Source organism: Sprattus sprattus (assembly GCF_963457725.1).
Source record: "Sprattus sprattus genome assembly, chromosome: 3".
In the NCBI taxonomy this organism is placed as follows: Eukaryota; Metazoa; Chordata; class Actinopteri; order Clupeiformes; family Clupeidae; genus Sprattus; species Sprattus sprattus.
The window spans coordinates 15,543,504-15,557,606 of record NC_137922.1 but is presented as its reverse complement, the minus strand read 5'-3'; the positions used below and the strand labels follow the sequence as shown (position 1 = coordinate 15,557,606).

Below are 14,103 nucleotides of genomic sequence, written 5' to 3'. Positions count from 1 at the left end.
CACACTCAATCTCTCTTCTTCACTCCATTTTTATCTCCTTTTTTCAATATTTTCACTCTCTTTTTCTCTTTCACTCTTCTTTCCTTCTTCCACTCTTCTTTCCTTCTTTCACTTTTCTTTCCTTTCTTCACTCTCCTTTCTTCTTTCCTTCTTTCACTCTTCTTTCCTTTTCTTCTTTCCTTCTTCAACTATTATTTCCTTTCTTCACTCTTCTTTCTTTTCTTCTTCCACTCTTCTTTCCTTTCTTCACTCTTCTTTCTTTTCTTCTTTCCTTCTTTCACTCTTCTTTCCTTCATCCTCTCTTCTCTCCTTTCTTCACTCTTCTATCCTTTCTTCTTTCCTTCTTTCACTCTTCTTTCTTTTCTTCTTCCTTTCCTAACTTTTGCATTTAATGCACTGGTATTTGCTTCAGGAAATGCATTTTGTAGTTGATGTTGTAACTTGCCAATCACTGGTTGATTTTGAGTAGGCGGGGTTGATATTGGCCAATCACTGTGCCGTAAGTAGACGTACGGAAAAGGCAAACCAGTAGCGAGCAAACATAACTTTGAGCCTATGTTGTTGTCGGTTGGCGCACGATTTCGAAAGTGTAAGTAATGATCACTACAAAATGACCTTATATTTAAATATATAAGAGCAGGTCCGGAATAAATTCAACACCGCTTCATATGGACCTTATTAGTCTACTATTAACAAAAATGTAATTTGGATAAGCTTGTTTTTCTCCTCGTGTACTAGCTAGCAAGCTAGCTTAACCTAACCTTGGTCTTCAGACCTTAATGTAAGTTGTAGATTACAAACGATTTATTTTTACAGTTGTCTTAATGCTGTCATGTTTTCACAGACCACTGCAGAGGGATGAAGACACTTATGGTATTTGATTTCGACCACACAATAGTGGACGAAAACTGTGACACTTGGGTGATTAGAAGCACCCCGGACAAGCTTCTGCCAGAATCGCTGAAAAAGAGTTATGAGAAGGGGCGATGGACTGAGTACATGGGCAGGGTTATGACATACATAGGTGACCAAGCCGTCACACCGGAATCGATTCGCTCGGTCATGCATACAATACCTTTCACAGACGGCATGGTAGAACTTTTTACGTTCATCTCAGGACACAAGAATGACATCGATTGCATCATTATCTCCGATGCCAATACGCTGTTTATCGACTGGATCTTAGATGGAGCTGGGATTCGACCAGCATTTGACAAAGTGTTTTCTAACCCAGCCAGTATCGACAACCGTGGTTACGTAACAGTGCAGTGCTACCATTCTCACGACTGTGTCAAGTGTCCGATCAATATGTGCAAAAGGAAAATTCTGGAGGATTTTATCGAGGCCCAAGAAAAGGCGGGTGTGGAGTATAAATGGACAATGTATGCCGGTGATGGAAGCAATGATCTCTGTCCGCTTAAGTCTATGCGTGAAGGAGATATTGCACTGCCACGAAAAGGGTACACTTTGGAGCGTTTGTTGCTGGCCAGAGTTGCAACCAAGGATGGCACAGCATTAAAGCCGCGCGTTCAAGCGTGGACAAGTGCCACGGAAATTCTCAGTGAACTCAAAGCGCTCATCCAATAGAGCTGCGACACCCTGACAGTCAAAGTGATATAGCCGGGGTGTGAGGAACTTTAGTATTGCTCACATCCGAACAGCACGGAAGCAGTACACTTCCACGTTCAAAATAACAGGAATCATATAGGCTACTTACAATTGCAAAGCACCCTAGCCTTTTGATGCATGCATCAGAACATAGCCTAATATCGGTTTCAAGAATATAATTTTCATTGTTTACTTGTTTGATGCAGTAATGTGTCTGTAATGAACAACAATGCTCTCTTCCCCGAGAGTGTGCAAATACGTCCATTTTGCATGTGGCTGAATTTGCATTGCATTTATTGTTGAGGGCGGGTAACCTGCCATTGTCGGTCCATACGTGACCAGTGATCTGTGTTCACTTTTTAATAATAAAAAAGTAATTATATTAAGACGTGTGGTCAAAGATTGTCCAAAAGTGTACCGTCTAAAGCTTCGACTGCGCAAAGGACTCAGACAGCGAGTCTACATTAGAGCATTGTATAGACACGATGGCTTTCAATGTTCCTGTGAACATTGCAACAGAAACATTGAGCGTTGACAAGCAGGAAAAGCACCACAAAACACTCTTAGTGTCTTAGCACTTCCTACACCAACAAAGGCAATTGTAAGCAATTACCGGCATGAGGAGTAGGCTAATCAAAGTAACTTTTTTATGATAACTTGATTGGCATAGGAACCCACTGGCCCTTTTCTGTGTTTGTGCCGGAATAATGCAACTTGGACATATTGATTACATCGTTGGAATTAGTAGCCAATAGTGTTTGTTTGGTTGTGTGTGTGTCAGGTCTGTATGAGCGTAAAGGTCACACATTTATGGTCGGTCGCGGTCAGATTATTGAACTGGCACAACCCCCAACATATTGTGTCGTGAGTGTGTGCAGAGCGCTATTGTGCAACGCGATCAGATCAGGCGCATCTCAGAATGACAACATATCCGCTGGTGTTCTGCCGCACATATATAGCAGGATAACGGTTCATTTGCTTAATTTCCTTTTCTTGCTCCTTACACATTTCTCTCAAATGCTTACAGTCATGATGATTGTGACCGACATTCTCGTAGCTGGCGATGATCTCTGAAGTCATTTTGGAGGCGACGCGTAGACCACAGGTAGGGAGGCGGTAGCCTATTGTGAGCGATGTTTTTGTTTTGGTTTAGACCACGGACGTCGTAGTAGCTTAACGTGCTCTCAAACCATCAGTGTTTACGGCATAATGGCAATACTAAGCATGAAGGAGCACATAGCTACTAGCCTATTACACGTTTTTCGCTCAGACTGAATGTAACAGGAATGAGAGCATGCATTTCACTGAATGAGTGATGTGTAAAACAATAAGGAAGCAACAGTCAAGGGTGGTGAATTAAATTCGTTTTTACGATCAACGTCTGTTGGTTACTGCAAGGCATTCCCCTGGCATGAAGAGGAATGAAGATGTAGCTGCAACGTAGCTGACTTTACTCCCAGGATTAGGAGAGGCAATACATTATAGCCTGATTCCATAGAATTGCATTATTGAATCATGCTTTGCCTTTTGTGGAGCAGATACTGATAGGCTGATCACTTACATTAAGAACAGTGTACTGAACAAAATCCGACCATGTTTTCAGTGAGTTTCTTCCACACATTAACCAAATTAAACCAATATCATATGAAAGCATGAGCTGCTGTTCCTACAATGCAGTGTTTAATCAGGCTCTGTGACTAGTTATAGGCCTACTGTCGCCAAAATTACAAGTTGCACAATTCAGATTGGCTACTAGTATAGGCTTCTGGAAGTGTTTGATGCCATTTTCTATCAACATGGTGTTTTCTCTGAGGGAAAGAAAATTCAGTCTGTGTGACCCAAGACTTAGCAAAGGCCAGGGGAATGATAGAGGGAAAATACAAAGACCTTAAGAACGAACAGATCAGTTATAATTTGTCGGGGAGCCAGGTGTTCTCGCCAACAGCATCTTTGCATACGCTGGGTTCCTGGAGAACACAGAGAGAGGACACTGGGGCTGTTGGCTTCTTCTCCCCGTTTCAATGATCATCAACATGTTGGGTTCTCGGCCGTTAATATAACTTTACATTGGAGACATTTATTAAACTTGCTCTGGAGAATACATTCCACAAAACTCCAGGGGCCCTCGTGCTCCTTCCAGGTCATTACTGAAACAGGCGATTGTATCATGTTAAATGCAGGTGTTAAAATAACGGCAAAACAATTAGCAATTTATTATGATGATACATTTCACTATTGGGAAATGGTTTTGGTGTTTTGCACTTATTATCTGGGTTTACCCTCTCTAATCTTGTAAAATAAATAAAACAAATGAAATAAAATAGTGCACACAGAGAACTCTCCAACATGAAGGCTGCACATTCAGACCAACTTCCTTTAGTATTGCCATTCAACACCTAATAAAGACTCTTAATGCCACACCCCGACATTCACTGATTGATCATCTGTGCCAGATTGGTTAGATGAAGAAGGAAATAAAAAGGAAGGGTGGCCTTTGGGCGGGGAAAAATAGCTAGGGCCAATATTTAACAGGGTAGGGCGGAATCTATGAAGCAGCACTATGGTTTGGACTGAGCTAAATACCAGGCAGAAGGGTTTTATTACTTTTATTATGATTTGAATATTTCAAGAAGCCTATCGGAACATCAGGTTCTGATACGATGTTGACCATTATTTTATTGCTCCTGCTTCTTGCTTTTATTGATTTTATGTAAAGCACTTTGAATTGCAACTCTTGTACGAAATGTGCTTTATAAATAAAGTCTTACTTACTTACTTACTTACAATCATATAGTTATGAAAAAGGTATTTATGTGAAGGTAAATCCAGTTCATTTGTTTATCATAGCAATAGCTATTATAGAATAATACACATGCTCTCTAACTCCTTTTGTGTTCCATAAAGACACCTAAGGGCTCTCTTGCCATGTGCTGTGCACTTGGTCCACACATGCTTGGTCCTCCAGCCTAGTTGTTAATTTTTCATGAGCATTTTTTATTTATGAGGTTAAAGCTGTAATTGAACTAGGAATGGTTCCCATCTGTTTTGCAGTGTACACAATGTCTGCAAAGGGGCAAGCGGGCTACACCTATGAATTCCAGGATATTTCACACCCGGGACAGTTCTTGGACTCAATGTGGGAGTTTTACACCGATGGGATCTTCACAGATGTTACCCTCCAGTGCGACAGTGGTCAAGTGTTCCATTGTCACAGAGTAGCTCTAGCTGCGCGCATCCCCTTTTTCAAAGTGATGTTTACTGCTGACATGCGCGAGAAGACTGACGGCTTAGTGCGACTGCCAGGGATGGATAGCGAAGTGCTCAGCATACTCATAGAGTTTATGTACACATCCATGGTGACGATAACCCAGGGGAACGTGGAGAAGCTTCTGGAGGCTGCAAACATGCTGCAGCTCAGACCGATAAAGACGGCATGTGAGGAGTTCCTGGTGCATCTTCTGGATGTGGATAATTGTCTGGGCATGCAAGCGTTCGCTGAGCTCCATGCATGCACACGTCTAGACAGGGAGGCACGCAGAATGGTGCTCTTCCGATTTGAGGAGCTTGCTGGCCAGGAGGAATTTTTAGAGGTCAGTTTTGACCACCTTCACTCCATCCTCTCCACCAAGAATCTCAACGTAAAGAGGCAGGAGGTTCTGGTGGACGCACTGATCAAATGGCTCAGTCATAGTGCCCTGACTCGTTTGGGCCACACGCAGGCCCTGCTGCGCTGCATAAATATGGACCTGGATGAAAAGAACTTCTTCAGAACCATCCTTAAGTCCCAGAGGATCTGCTCAGACCTGAGTGAGCCGGAGCGGATCCATTCTGCGGTAATTTCCTCCCTCATGCCCGGTTTCACCATCATAGGTCTGAGCTGCAAGAAGGCCACCACCAGCATGTATATAATCGGAGGCTACCACTGGCATCCACTCTCCGAGGTCCATGTTTGGGACCCACTGTCGAACATATGGGCACAGGGCACAGACATGCCCGATCACACCCGAGAGAGCTACAGCGTCACCCAGCTGGGGCCAAGCATATATGTCTCTGGGGGCTATCGGGCGGATATAGTAGAGGCCCTGAATGCACTGTGGGTGTACCATAGCGACCAGGATGAGTGGATACCTGGATGCCCCATGTTGGGGGCTCGCTACTACCACTGCTCTGTGGCACTGCATGGGTGTGTGTACGCCATTGGCGGCTACAGAGGAGGAGCTCCTACTGCTGAGACTGAGTTTTATGACCCACTAAAGAAGAAGTGGATGCCAGTGGCAAATATGATCCAAGGTACTGAACGCAGGGATTTGTATACTGTCAGATGTGCTGCTGTTAGAAGGGCTTAGTCCTAGTCATGCACATGACCTATTTAGTTGCCTTTTCATGTGTTACCTTTTCTGTTGAAAATGGTAATGGCTACGCCTAAACCTAACTGTTACTAATTACCAATGATTACACTGTCAATGTAATTCAGTATTATTGATGGGATGTCTTCCTCATTTTTAATGTACTAAACATACATGTTGACCCATTGCTCTCATAGGTGTGGGGAACGCCACTGCATGTGTTCTACGTGACAACATTTATGTAACAGGTGGTCACTACGGTTACAAAGGAAGCTGCACATATGAAAAGATTCAGATGTACAGGGCAGATCTGAATGAGTGGAGCATTGCCACCACCTGTCCCCACCCAGGTACGTGAAGCCTTTCAGTTTGCATGTGCTAAGCCTCAACAGATTTAAAAATACGTATTAATCATACTTGTTATTTGTGTCTTCCTCTAGAGTACGGCCTCTGCACAGTCTCGCTGAACAACAGGCTTTATGTGGTAGGGGGCCAGACTACTGTGACAGACTGCTATGACCCGAAAACAGACAAGTGGATCAAACTCTCTGACATGAAGGAGAGGAGGATGGAGTGTGGTGCTGTGGCCTTGAACGGCTTTGTTTACGTTACTGGTGGTTACTCGTACACCAAAGGCACATACCTGCACAGCATGGAGTGCTACGATCCAGAGCATGACACCTGGGAGATTGTGGGTACGCTTCCCAGTGCGGCAAGATCCCATGGTTGTGTCTGTGTTTACAATCTGTAATGTTAACCAGAATATATGGGCGAGAAAAAGCATGGAGGTATGGTATAGAACTGGAGAGTGTGATCAATTGCCATTCACTCTCATCTCACATTGAGTTCCCCGGCTAGTGCATTAAGCCTAGCAAGATTAGAAGCAGGGCAACTCCTTCCATGCTGAAAGGACCCTAGTTTCAATACATGATGCCTAGTCTGATTGTTTAAATACTTCATGTTATGGGCCAAAATGATGATGAATAATATAATATTCAGCTAATAGACGTGTCAGAAACTGAAAGGTTATATTGAAAATGCTCAATCTCATCAAAAGAAACCTTTTCTATGGGGAATCTCACTTTTCCCCCCTGCGACGACTAATTTAATTACAGCATTTGACCAGCAGGGGCTAGCTGCTACCCTGCTAAAACCATCTTGAGAGACCAGACACCATAGACATGTCTATGCCAGACACTGCCAGATTTGTGTGCCAACCAAGGATGAATGGACAGTAGAGAATAAGAATGGCCGGGGTATGAAACTCAGGGAATTTTTTTTACAACAGACCTCAAACATGAATAATATTATTTATTTGTATTTATTTTCACCAGTGATATTTTATGCATTTTTTGTATGGTTCAAAGGATAATATGTAGCCTACTGAATGTCAAATATTTTAGGTCTGCTGTGATTTTATAAATGCGAACTCAAACATCGACTCTACAACAAGATGAGGCTTAAAAAAAAAAAAAAAAAATGGTAAATGTGTTGTGATACGTCGATTGGCTTTTAGACAATGTAATCTGTGAGGCTGTGTGGTCGACAACACAATTTATTCAGGATTCATCCAGGGATATAAACTAGTGAATGAACGAATATGTGAGTGTGCTGTTTTGTCTGTCTGAATGAAGGACGTGTTTAGTATTGTATGTAAGTCTTTTTCTTATGTCAGTCTGTTTGAGAACCTCTTTATATTTTTAAACATGATTGAAAGGTGTCCAGAATGAAGTTGTCGGGTGAAAATAAAGTTTTTTTTTTTGCTGCTGAAAATCGTTGGTTCAGTTTTTAAAATGACCGATAGGAGCGCTCTCGCAGACCTCATATGACGTACACCGGCACAGCGCGTTGGTTTATGGGAGAAATACACGGCAAACGTAGGTGATTCATTCAACTTCCACGAGACATACCGCTACTTAAAGTAAGTGTGGAATTGAATATATTTTGTATATCTGTATGATGCTACCCTCGTGATTATTCGTACACTGGCTTGGCATTAATTCTTATTTTCAACGTAGCTTATTTTCACTGACCACAGCGTGGTGAAGAAACGTGCGCACTCAAAGGAGGGTGAAAACGTGCATGTCATGATTCAGTCTAAGAGTACAAGCTATGGTCTTACTTAGCCTTTTCACCAGATGAGGGATAAGCTGTATGGCTTCTCTTGTTTCAGTAAGACATTTGAATAAAGGTTATGTAACGGTAGGGATCAAGCTGGCAAAAGTGGCACTCAACGGTGCTTCCTGCTTCCAGGAAGTAACGATGCGCCGCTTACCCAAGTGAAATTCTGGAATCTGTCGGTTGTTTGGCTAATGCATCAGCAGGGAGTATGAGGATAACAAAACTTAACTTTAGACTGTCTTTATCAAAGTGTTGACTGTATTTGTTTCTCTACGTTCATTGCTAAGTTTGTTGAAGCTTATCAGTGTAGAAAGGCCTAGTCGTGCATGTTTACTCTGCACTTCATCAACACGTGGGCCTTGGTTACTGAGCTAATAGCTAGCGGTGCTTTCTTAACGCCAACGTTGAAGGTGCGTCGGTGAAAACGACAGCGTGTTCCCCAGACCTGCCAAGTGTACATAACTACGTATTAAAGATAACATTGAGTTCACTACTAATCCATCTTCCCGAACGCCTGCAGAAATGGCAGAAAATCAACAGCTTTCGCCGTTGGAGAAGAAGGTTGCGGAACAAATCGAGGTAAAACGAAAGACATTTTTTTTAATGAATACATGGTAAAAGGCAGCTATTTTTCAGCAAAACCGCTCAACGTTTTGGATCCAGGTTACTGTCGAGTGTTGGCAGAATGTTTTAAACCTAAATGCGCCCTGGCACATCGGATGCAGTGGATGATGTAACAGAAATGAAATGCCAAACGCCGCCTTCCTAAAATCTGTTGATAAACACATTGTACAACCACCCTCCCTTGTCAACAGTTCAGCGTATCCTAACTGTAGTCTGACTGTCAAGTTTGACCTTGGTATAATGTGTTGAGCTCTACCCTCTCATTGTATTCTATGATCCAAGTTTTGAGTGACATTGTGCTATTTTTGCCTTCAGTACTATTTTGGGGACCATAATCTCGTCCGAGACAAGTTCCTGAAGGAACAGATTCAATTAGATGATGGATGGGTAACACTGGAGACGATGCTGAAATTTAACAGGTACATTTAATACCATCGCAAGACATGTATGTGATTTTTATGTAAAGGACCGTCATCACGCAGATGCAAATTTATTTCATAATTTTGGGCTGAATAACCATCCACTGATATGTCGCTCACAAAATGCAAGTTGCAGGTTCTATATAGTTGTCTAAGGTTCATAGCAGTGATTTACTATTGACATTTTTGAACTTCTGTGTATCTTGTCAATAATAGTCACTGTAGTCAGGTCTGAAATGCAGATTTAACCTTCATTTTTGATATGTAGGTTGAAGACTTTGACAAAAGAGGAGGCAGTCATTGTGGAAGCTCTGAGAAAATCTAATTCGGGTCTGTTGGAGGTCAGCGAAGACAAAACCAAAATTCGCCGATGCCCCAGCAAACCCCTCCCCGAGATGAACGACGAGTATAAAGATATCCTCAAGCACAAGTCTGTCTACATTGTGAGTGAACCTTATTTTGCTATTGAACTGTTTTAAGTACCCTGTTGTGGAATTTACAAGTATTCTCCGTTTGTATGTTTGTATGGGAGAGCTTTTAGAACTTTGTTTTTCACTTATTTATTATGTCTGTCCTTACAGAAAGGGTTTCCTTTGGAGACGGGCCTGGATGATATCAAGGAATGGTTAGGTAGCAAAGGAACAATCGAGAATATCCACATGAGAAAAGGACCCTTGAAGACTTTTAAAGTACGATTTGTTTCTAAGGATCATACTGCTATATCTTTTCCACCTGGAATAGTGAAAGTTCACAGGTCGAAGGTCATTGGGTTATTTGTGAGGGAGTTTTAAAATGTCTGCCTCAACTTTGCTGTGGAGCTCTTCCACAGGAATGCTATTGACATGTAATGTCTCAGAAGAGTGTTAAGTGGCTAAGCCTACGAACTTGTGTCCTTAGGGCTCCATCTTCATTGTCATGGACACAGAAGAATCCGCCAAGCAATTTGTTGCCCGCGACGATGTCAAGAAGTTCAAAGATAACGACATGATTGTTCTCATGAAGTACGTTGTCCCCTCTGTCTTATCCACAGATGTTTTTGTCTGCTAACTAGATATTTAATAGCAGCAAGTGTTTGTTTTTAGCAAACTAGTTCCTATCGAACTCCTACTCCTATATTGATTTAGCTAGTCTGATATTGTAATCACTCATACTGTAATGTTTAGAGATGACTCCCAAGTAGCGGGAATACTGCATTCAGAGTGTTGTCCCATGTTGGTTTAGAGATGACTACTTCACCAAGAAACAGGAGGACCGGAAACACGGGCGAGCAGAAGCCAAGGCCAAAGCTAAGGGGTAAGTTTTGTTCTTCAACTTGAGAATGGTTTGGGATTGTTTCACGTTGCTTGCCCCTTCAACATACATCATGTCACTTCAACTTTTTCATTTCAGTGACAAGGAAGAAAAACAGAAACAAGCAGAAGAGGAGGAGATGGTGAGGGTTATGACTGTTTTGTGTCTGTGTGTGTGTGTGTGTGTGTGTGTGTGTGTGTGTGGCGCTTTCTCACACTGCCTCTCTGCCTGGCTAACAGAAATCCCTGGAGGAGCAGAAAGGCTGCCTGCTGCGCTTCAATGGGGACCTGGGCGGGACTTCTCGGGAAGACTTTCATGAAGTGTTCGCCGGCCATGCCGAGATCAAGTGGATTGACTACACCAGAGGCGCTAAAGAGGTGAGCGCACAAGGCCTACACCGTCACTGGCCAGATTCAGGGCGGCACCATACACTGGGCTTACACTATGCTCAGAGCCTCTTCATGTTTCATTAAGACGCTCATTGCTACTTGCTCTTCTTTCTTAAGTGTTTGACTTCACATAAAGTAAGCTTTTTTTAAAAGGTGTACTAGTAAAATTAAGTGATCTGGTAGGCTGAAATGGGCAACTGCTGGATGTATTGGGTCAACTGGGTCAATGCACAATTTTGTCCACTTAGTTTTATGACGTGTTTGCTTATGATCAGTTGCACTTGTTGACGTAAGAGCTTAACCTGGAAAATGATGGCGCTGCTATTTATTTTTTGGACTAATGCCATCTTTTTTTTTTTTTAGGGCACCATCCTGTTCAGGTCCAATGCCAAGGATGGCCTGGAAAAAGCAAAGACAGCGAAAGGGGGGAAGCTTCAGGTGAAGGGGAACGATGTGGCGTGGGAGGTCCTGGACGGTGACGTGGAGATGGAGACGCTGAAGAAGATCATCGAAGATCAGCAAGAGACTCTAAACAAACGCAGAGGCAGAGGTACCAGACTGCAGGAGTGACTTGAATATCAATTTGACAACGACGGAAGTGAAAACCCATTGCTGATTGTGACCTTTTTAAATAATCTGACAACTTTATAAAAACTATTAATCTCCATTATCTTGTGTCCATCAAGATTATGGAGCTCTTTTCTTTGGAAGTATTACATATCCAGTCGTATTTAAATCTGGTCATTGGTGCCTTCATAAAGTAGTGTCATAATGTTCTGCCCACATTGTGATTTAGTTCTTGAAGTTAAGATACAATTGCGAGAAATTGTTTACCCGGCCATCATAAGCTAAATTTACCCTCAAGAAGTTTTACTCGTAAATTAGCTGTGTGTTATGTTAGTCCATAAAGCTACATCCACACTAATTTGTTAGTGTTAAAACGCTTCACTTTTGCTACGTTTAAGCCTGGCGTCCAGAGTTTTGAAGCCCTTAAAGCTTTTGGAAACTCTGCTCCCGACTTTGGGATTCTAGTGTGGGCGACACTCACAGTGTGGAAACAGTCACAACATATCCTTCCCTGATTCATCACGCTCGTATTAATTGACCCACTCTCCGGAACGATTTTTTTCCATCTTCAAGCGTGTTAGTATGGAGGGAGATTATTTCTGATATGGAGCTCATACGCTTGTCTTGAGGGAGACAAAAATGTATTCATGTGGCGGTAGCCTAAGATAGCACCCAAGCTCATCTCGCCACCCTCTTTCCCCACAGGAGGCCACAGGGGCGGTGGTAGAGGCCGAGGAGGACGAGGAGGGCGCAGTCGGGACCGAGGAGGAAGAGACCATCACTCCCAGGGCAGGAAGACCAAGTTCAACAGCGATGACGAGGGTGATGGTGGCCACAAAGGTTGGTTTATCTCCATGGCTCAAGATGTTTCATTAAGATGCTTGTCATTACTTGCTCTTCTTTCTTTATTAAGTGTTTGACCCCACATATAAAAATGGTGTACTAGTAAAATTAAGTGATTGGTATGCTGAAATGGTTACTTAAAGGATAAAACATCACTGTATTATTAATCATCTATTCTTTGTGGTGCCTTTTCCCCCCAGAGCACACCAGCCCAAAGAAGAGAGCACTTGAAGCCAACGGGAAGAGCACTGCAGAACCAGCAGCCAAGCAAGTCAAAAGTGAAAATGGCTCCTAAACCTCATCGCTCTTCCAACTACTTTTTTTACTCTACAGTAGACACTTACTTACAGGCATAAACAGAGAGGGATATCCTCTCACTATTCCAAGGAGGGCTATCAGTGCTGCCTTACCCAGTCTACGCCCTCACTTAAAGGACATCAGCATAAACCCCATCACTGGCCTTTGCCCAAATTCCTCCTCATCTTAAACATGTGACTCCACGCATGCGGACATTTTCAGAGGCCGGAAAGTCTTGATTAGCCAAGGTACATTTGAGACAAGAGAGCCGTCATCCGATTCTTGTTCCTTTAATGAAAATGGCACGTCTCAACATATGTTTATAAAGACGTCTTAATGTATAACCCTTTGTTTTACTAGATAGGCACAGTGAGGAAAGGGGACTCTGTGTTTCTTATGGCAGGAGGACCGCATTCACTGACATGAATTTGATCAACTCAAACTTCAGACACACAATAATGCATTTGAACCCGTTTCTGTACTCTCAAAGCTAATCAAGGGGTTCCGCCTACGTCATTCGGTTAGCCAGGTATTTGTGGCAGGAATTCTGTTTAAGCAAAGACTGATTTGACCCCTGGTTGTAGGATTATGGGTTATCTGATATCTTTGGCATATTGTCATCTCAAATTTTGACCATTCTGGCAATAAAGCCAACTTAGCCAGGCCCTGTAGGTCGTGTGTGTGTGTGTGTGTGTCTGACTTGTGTGTTTCTCCAGTAAAGAGCTTTTATGTACTTAGAGCACATGCCTTTCAGATGCCATGTTCCTGCTGTCCAGGTTCATGTCCTATACTGCCATAAGCAGGAAGGCGAGCCAGTTCGGTCTGTTCTTAGTTTTTTTGTGAATGGTCAAGGTTGAGATGCAGCAGAGTAAACCGATACCAGATTGGCAAACGGCCGAGGAGTGGCCTAGCAGAATGGCCTCTCGGTTCTCCTATCTTCCTTCTGTTTTTTTGCTGGTGGTCCTGTTACCGTTTCCCCCAACAACCTCCCCACAATCTTTGGTTAGCAACTCCATGTTCAAAAAAGAGCAAGTGCCATTTTTTATGTTTTCTTTCTCTATAATGTCACTATAATGTTATTTTCAAGGAATAATTCCCATGTAAGCAGTCATCTTTTGGTTTGTGTTTTGGACAGCAGTTATTTTTATCCTGTGTTTTTCCCTTGTGTGGTTGTGTTTAGCTGAGTGCTGCATCTTCTTTTGAATTTCAATAAAAGTGACATATGCCCACCTTTTGGGAGTGCTCGTCATTCTCATGAATCCTTGTATTTGTTGCTTTTAATTAGACTTAGGTTAGAATGTAAGAGTTTCAGGTTGATGGTTCTGTTATATGAAATGACCTAAGTGTGCTGTGAGTGAGTGATTTTACCACCCTTCCTCTCTTGGTCATATCAAAGTGTCGTCGTAATCCCCCCCCCCACCACCATGAATACAGGCTTCTGAGACATCCCGTCTACAGAGGTAGCAGACTGATGCATATTCATGGAGCGCCGGGGCTATGGGGTGACACCCCATATGCTATGCAGGATGCTACAACTGGACTGTTTCAATGGCTGACCAGAAAAACAGGTGTATCTTTTGAGTGAAGCCTCTCTCACCT

The 14,103-nt window shown here is 42.8% G+C and overlaps 3 protein-coding genes across 3 annotated transcripts; all 3 read left to right on the top strand.

Annotated features, from left to right (window-relative positions):
• Window positions 1-520: 520 nt before the first annotated feature.
• phospho2 (phosphatase, orphan 2) lies at window positions 521-1,920 on the top strand. The gene is made up of 2 exons (XM_080835014.1): window positions 521-589; window positions 845-1,920. The coding sequence occupies exons 1-2, from the start codon at window positions 556-558 to the stop codon at window positions 1,585-1,587; spliced, it is 777 nt and encodes a 258-aa protein (XP_080691140.1). The 5' UTR covers window positions 521-555; the 3' UTR covers window positions 1,588-1,920.
• Window positions 1,921-4,637: 2,717 nt separating this feature from the next.
• On the top strand, window positions 4,638-6,705 carry LOC308362641 (kelch-like protein 23; the record flags this gene model as incomplete). Its single annotated transcript, XM_080835372.1, has 3 exons — window positions 4,638-5,898; window positions 6,152-6,304; window positions 6,395-6,705. 3 exons carry the CDS (start codon window positions 4,638-4,640, stop codon window positions 6,703-6,705), a joined length of 1,725 nt encoding a protein of 574 aa, XP_080691498.1.
• Window positions 6,706-7,812: 1,107 nt separating this feature from the next.
• Window positions 7,813-13,725, top strand: ssb (small RNA binding exonuclease protection factor La). Its single transcript, XM_080834715.1, has 12 exons — window positions 7,813-7,875; window positions 8,596-8,654; window positions 9,015-9,118; window positions 9,387-9,561; window positions 9,700-9,807; window positions 10,016-10,119; window positions 10,340-10,411; window positions 10,508-10,550; window positions 10,648-10,785; window positions 11,161-11,347; window positions 12,070-12,204; window positions 12,408-13,725. Exons 2-12 carry the CDS (start codon window positions 8,598-8,600, stop codon window positions 12,500-12,502), a joined length of 1,218 nt encoding a protein of 405 aa, XP_080690841.1. The 5' UTR covers window positions 7,813-7,875; window positions 8,596-8,597; the 3' UTR covers window positions 12,503-13,725.
• Window positions 13,726-14,103: the final 378 nt, after the last annotated feature.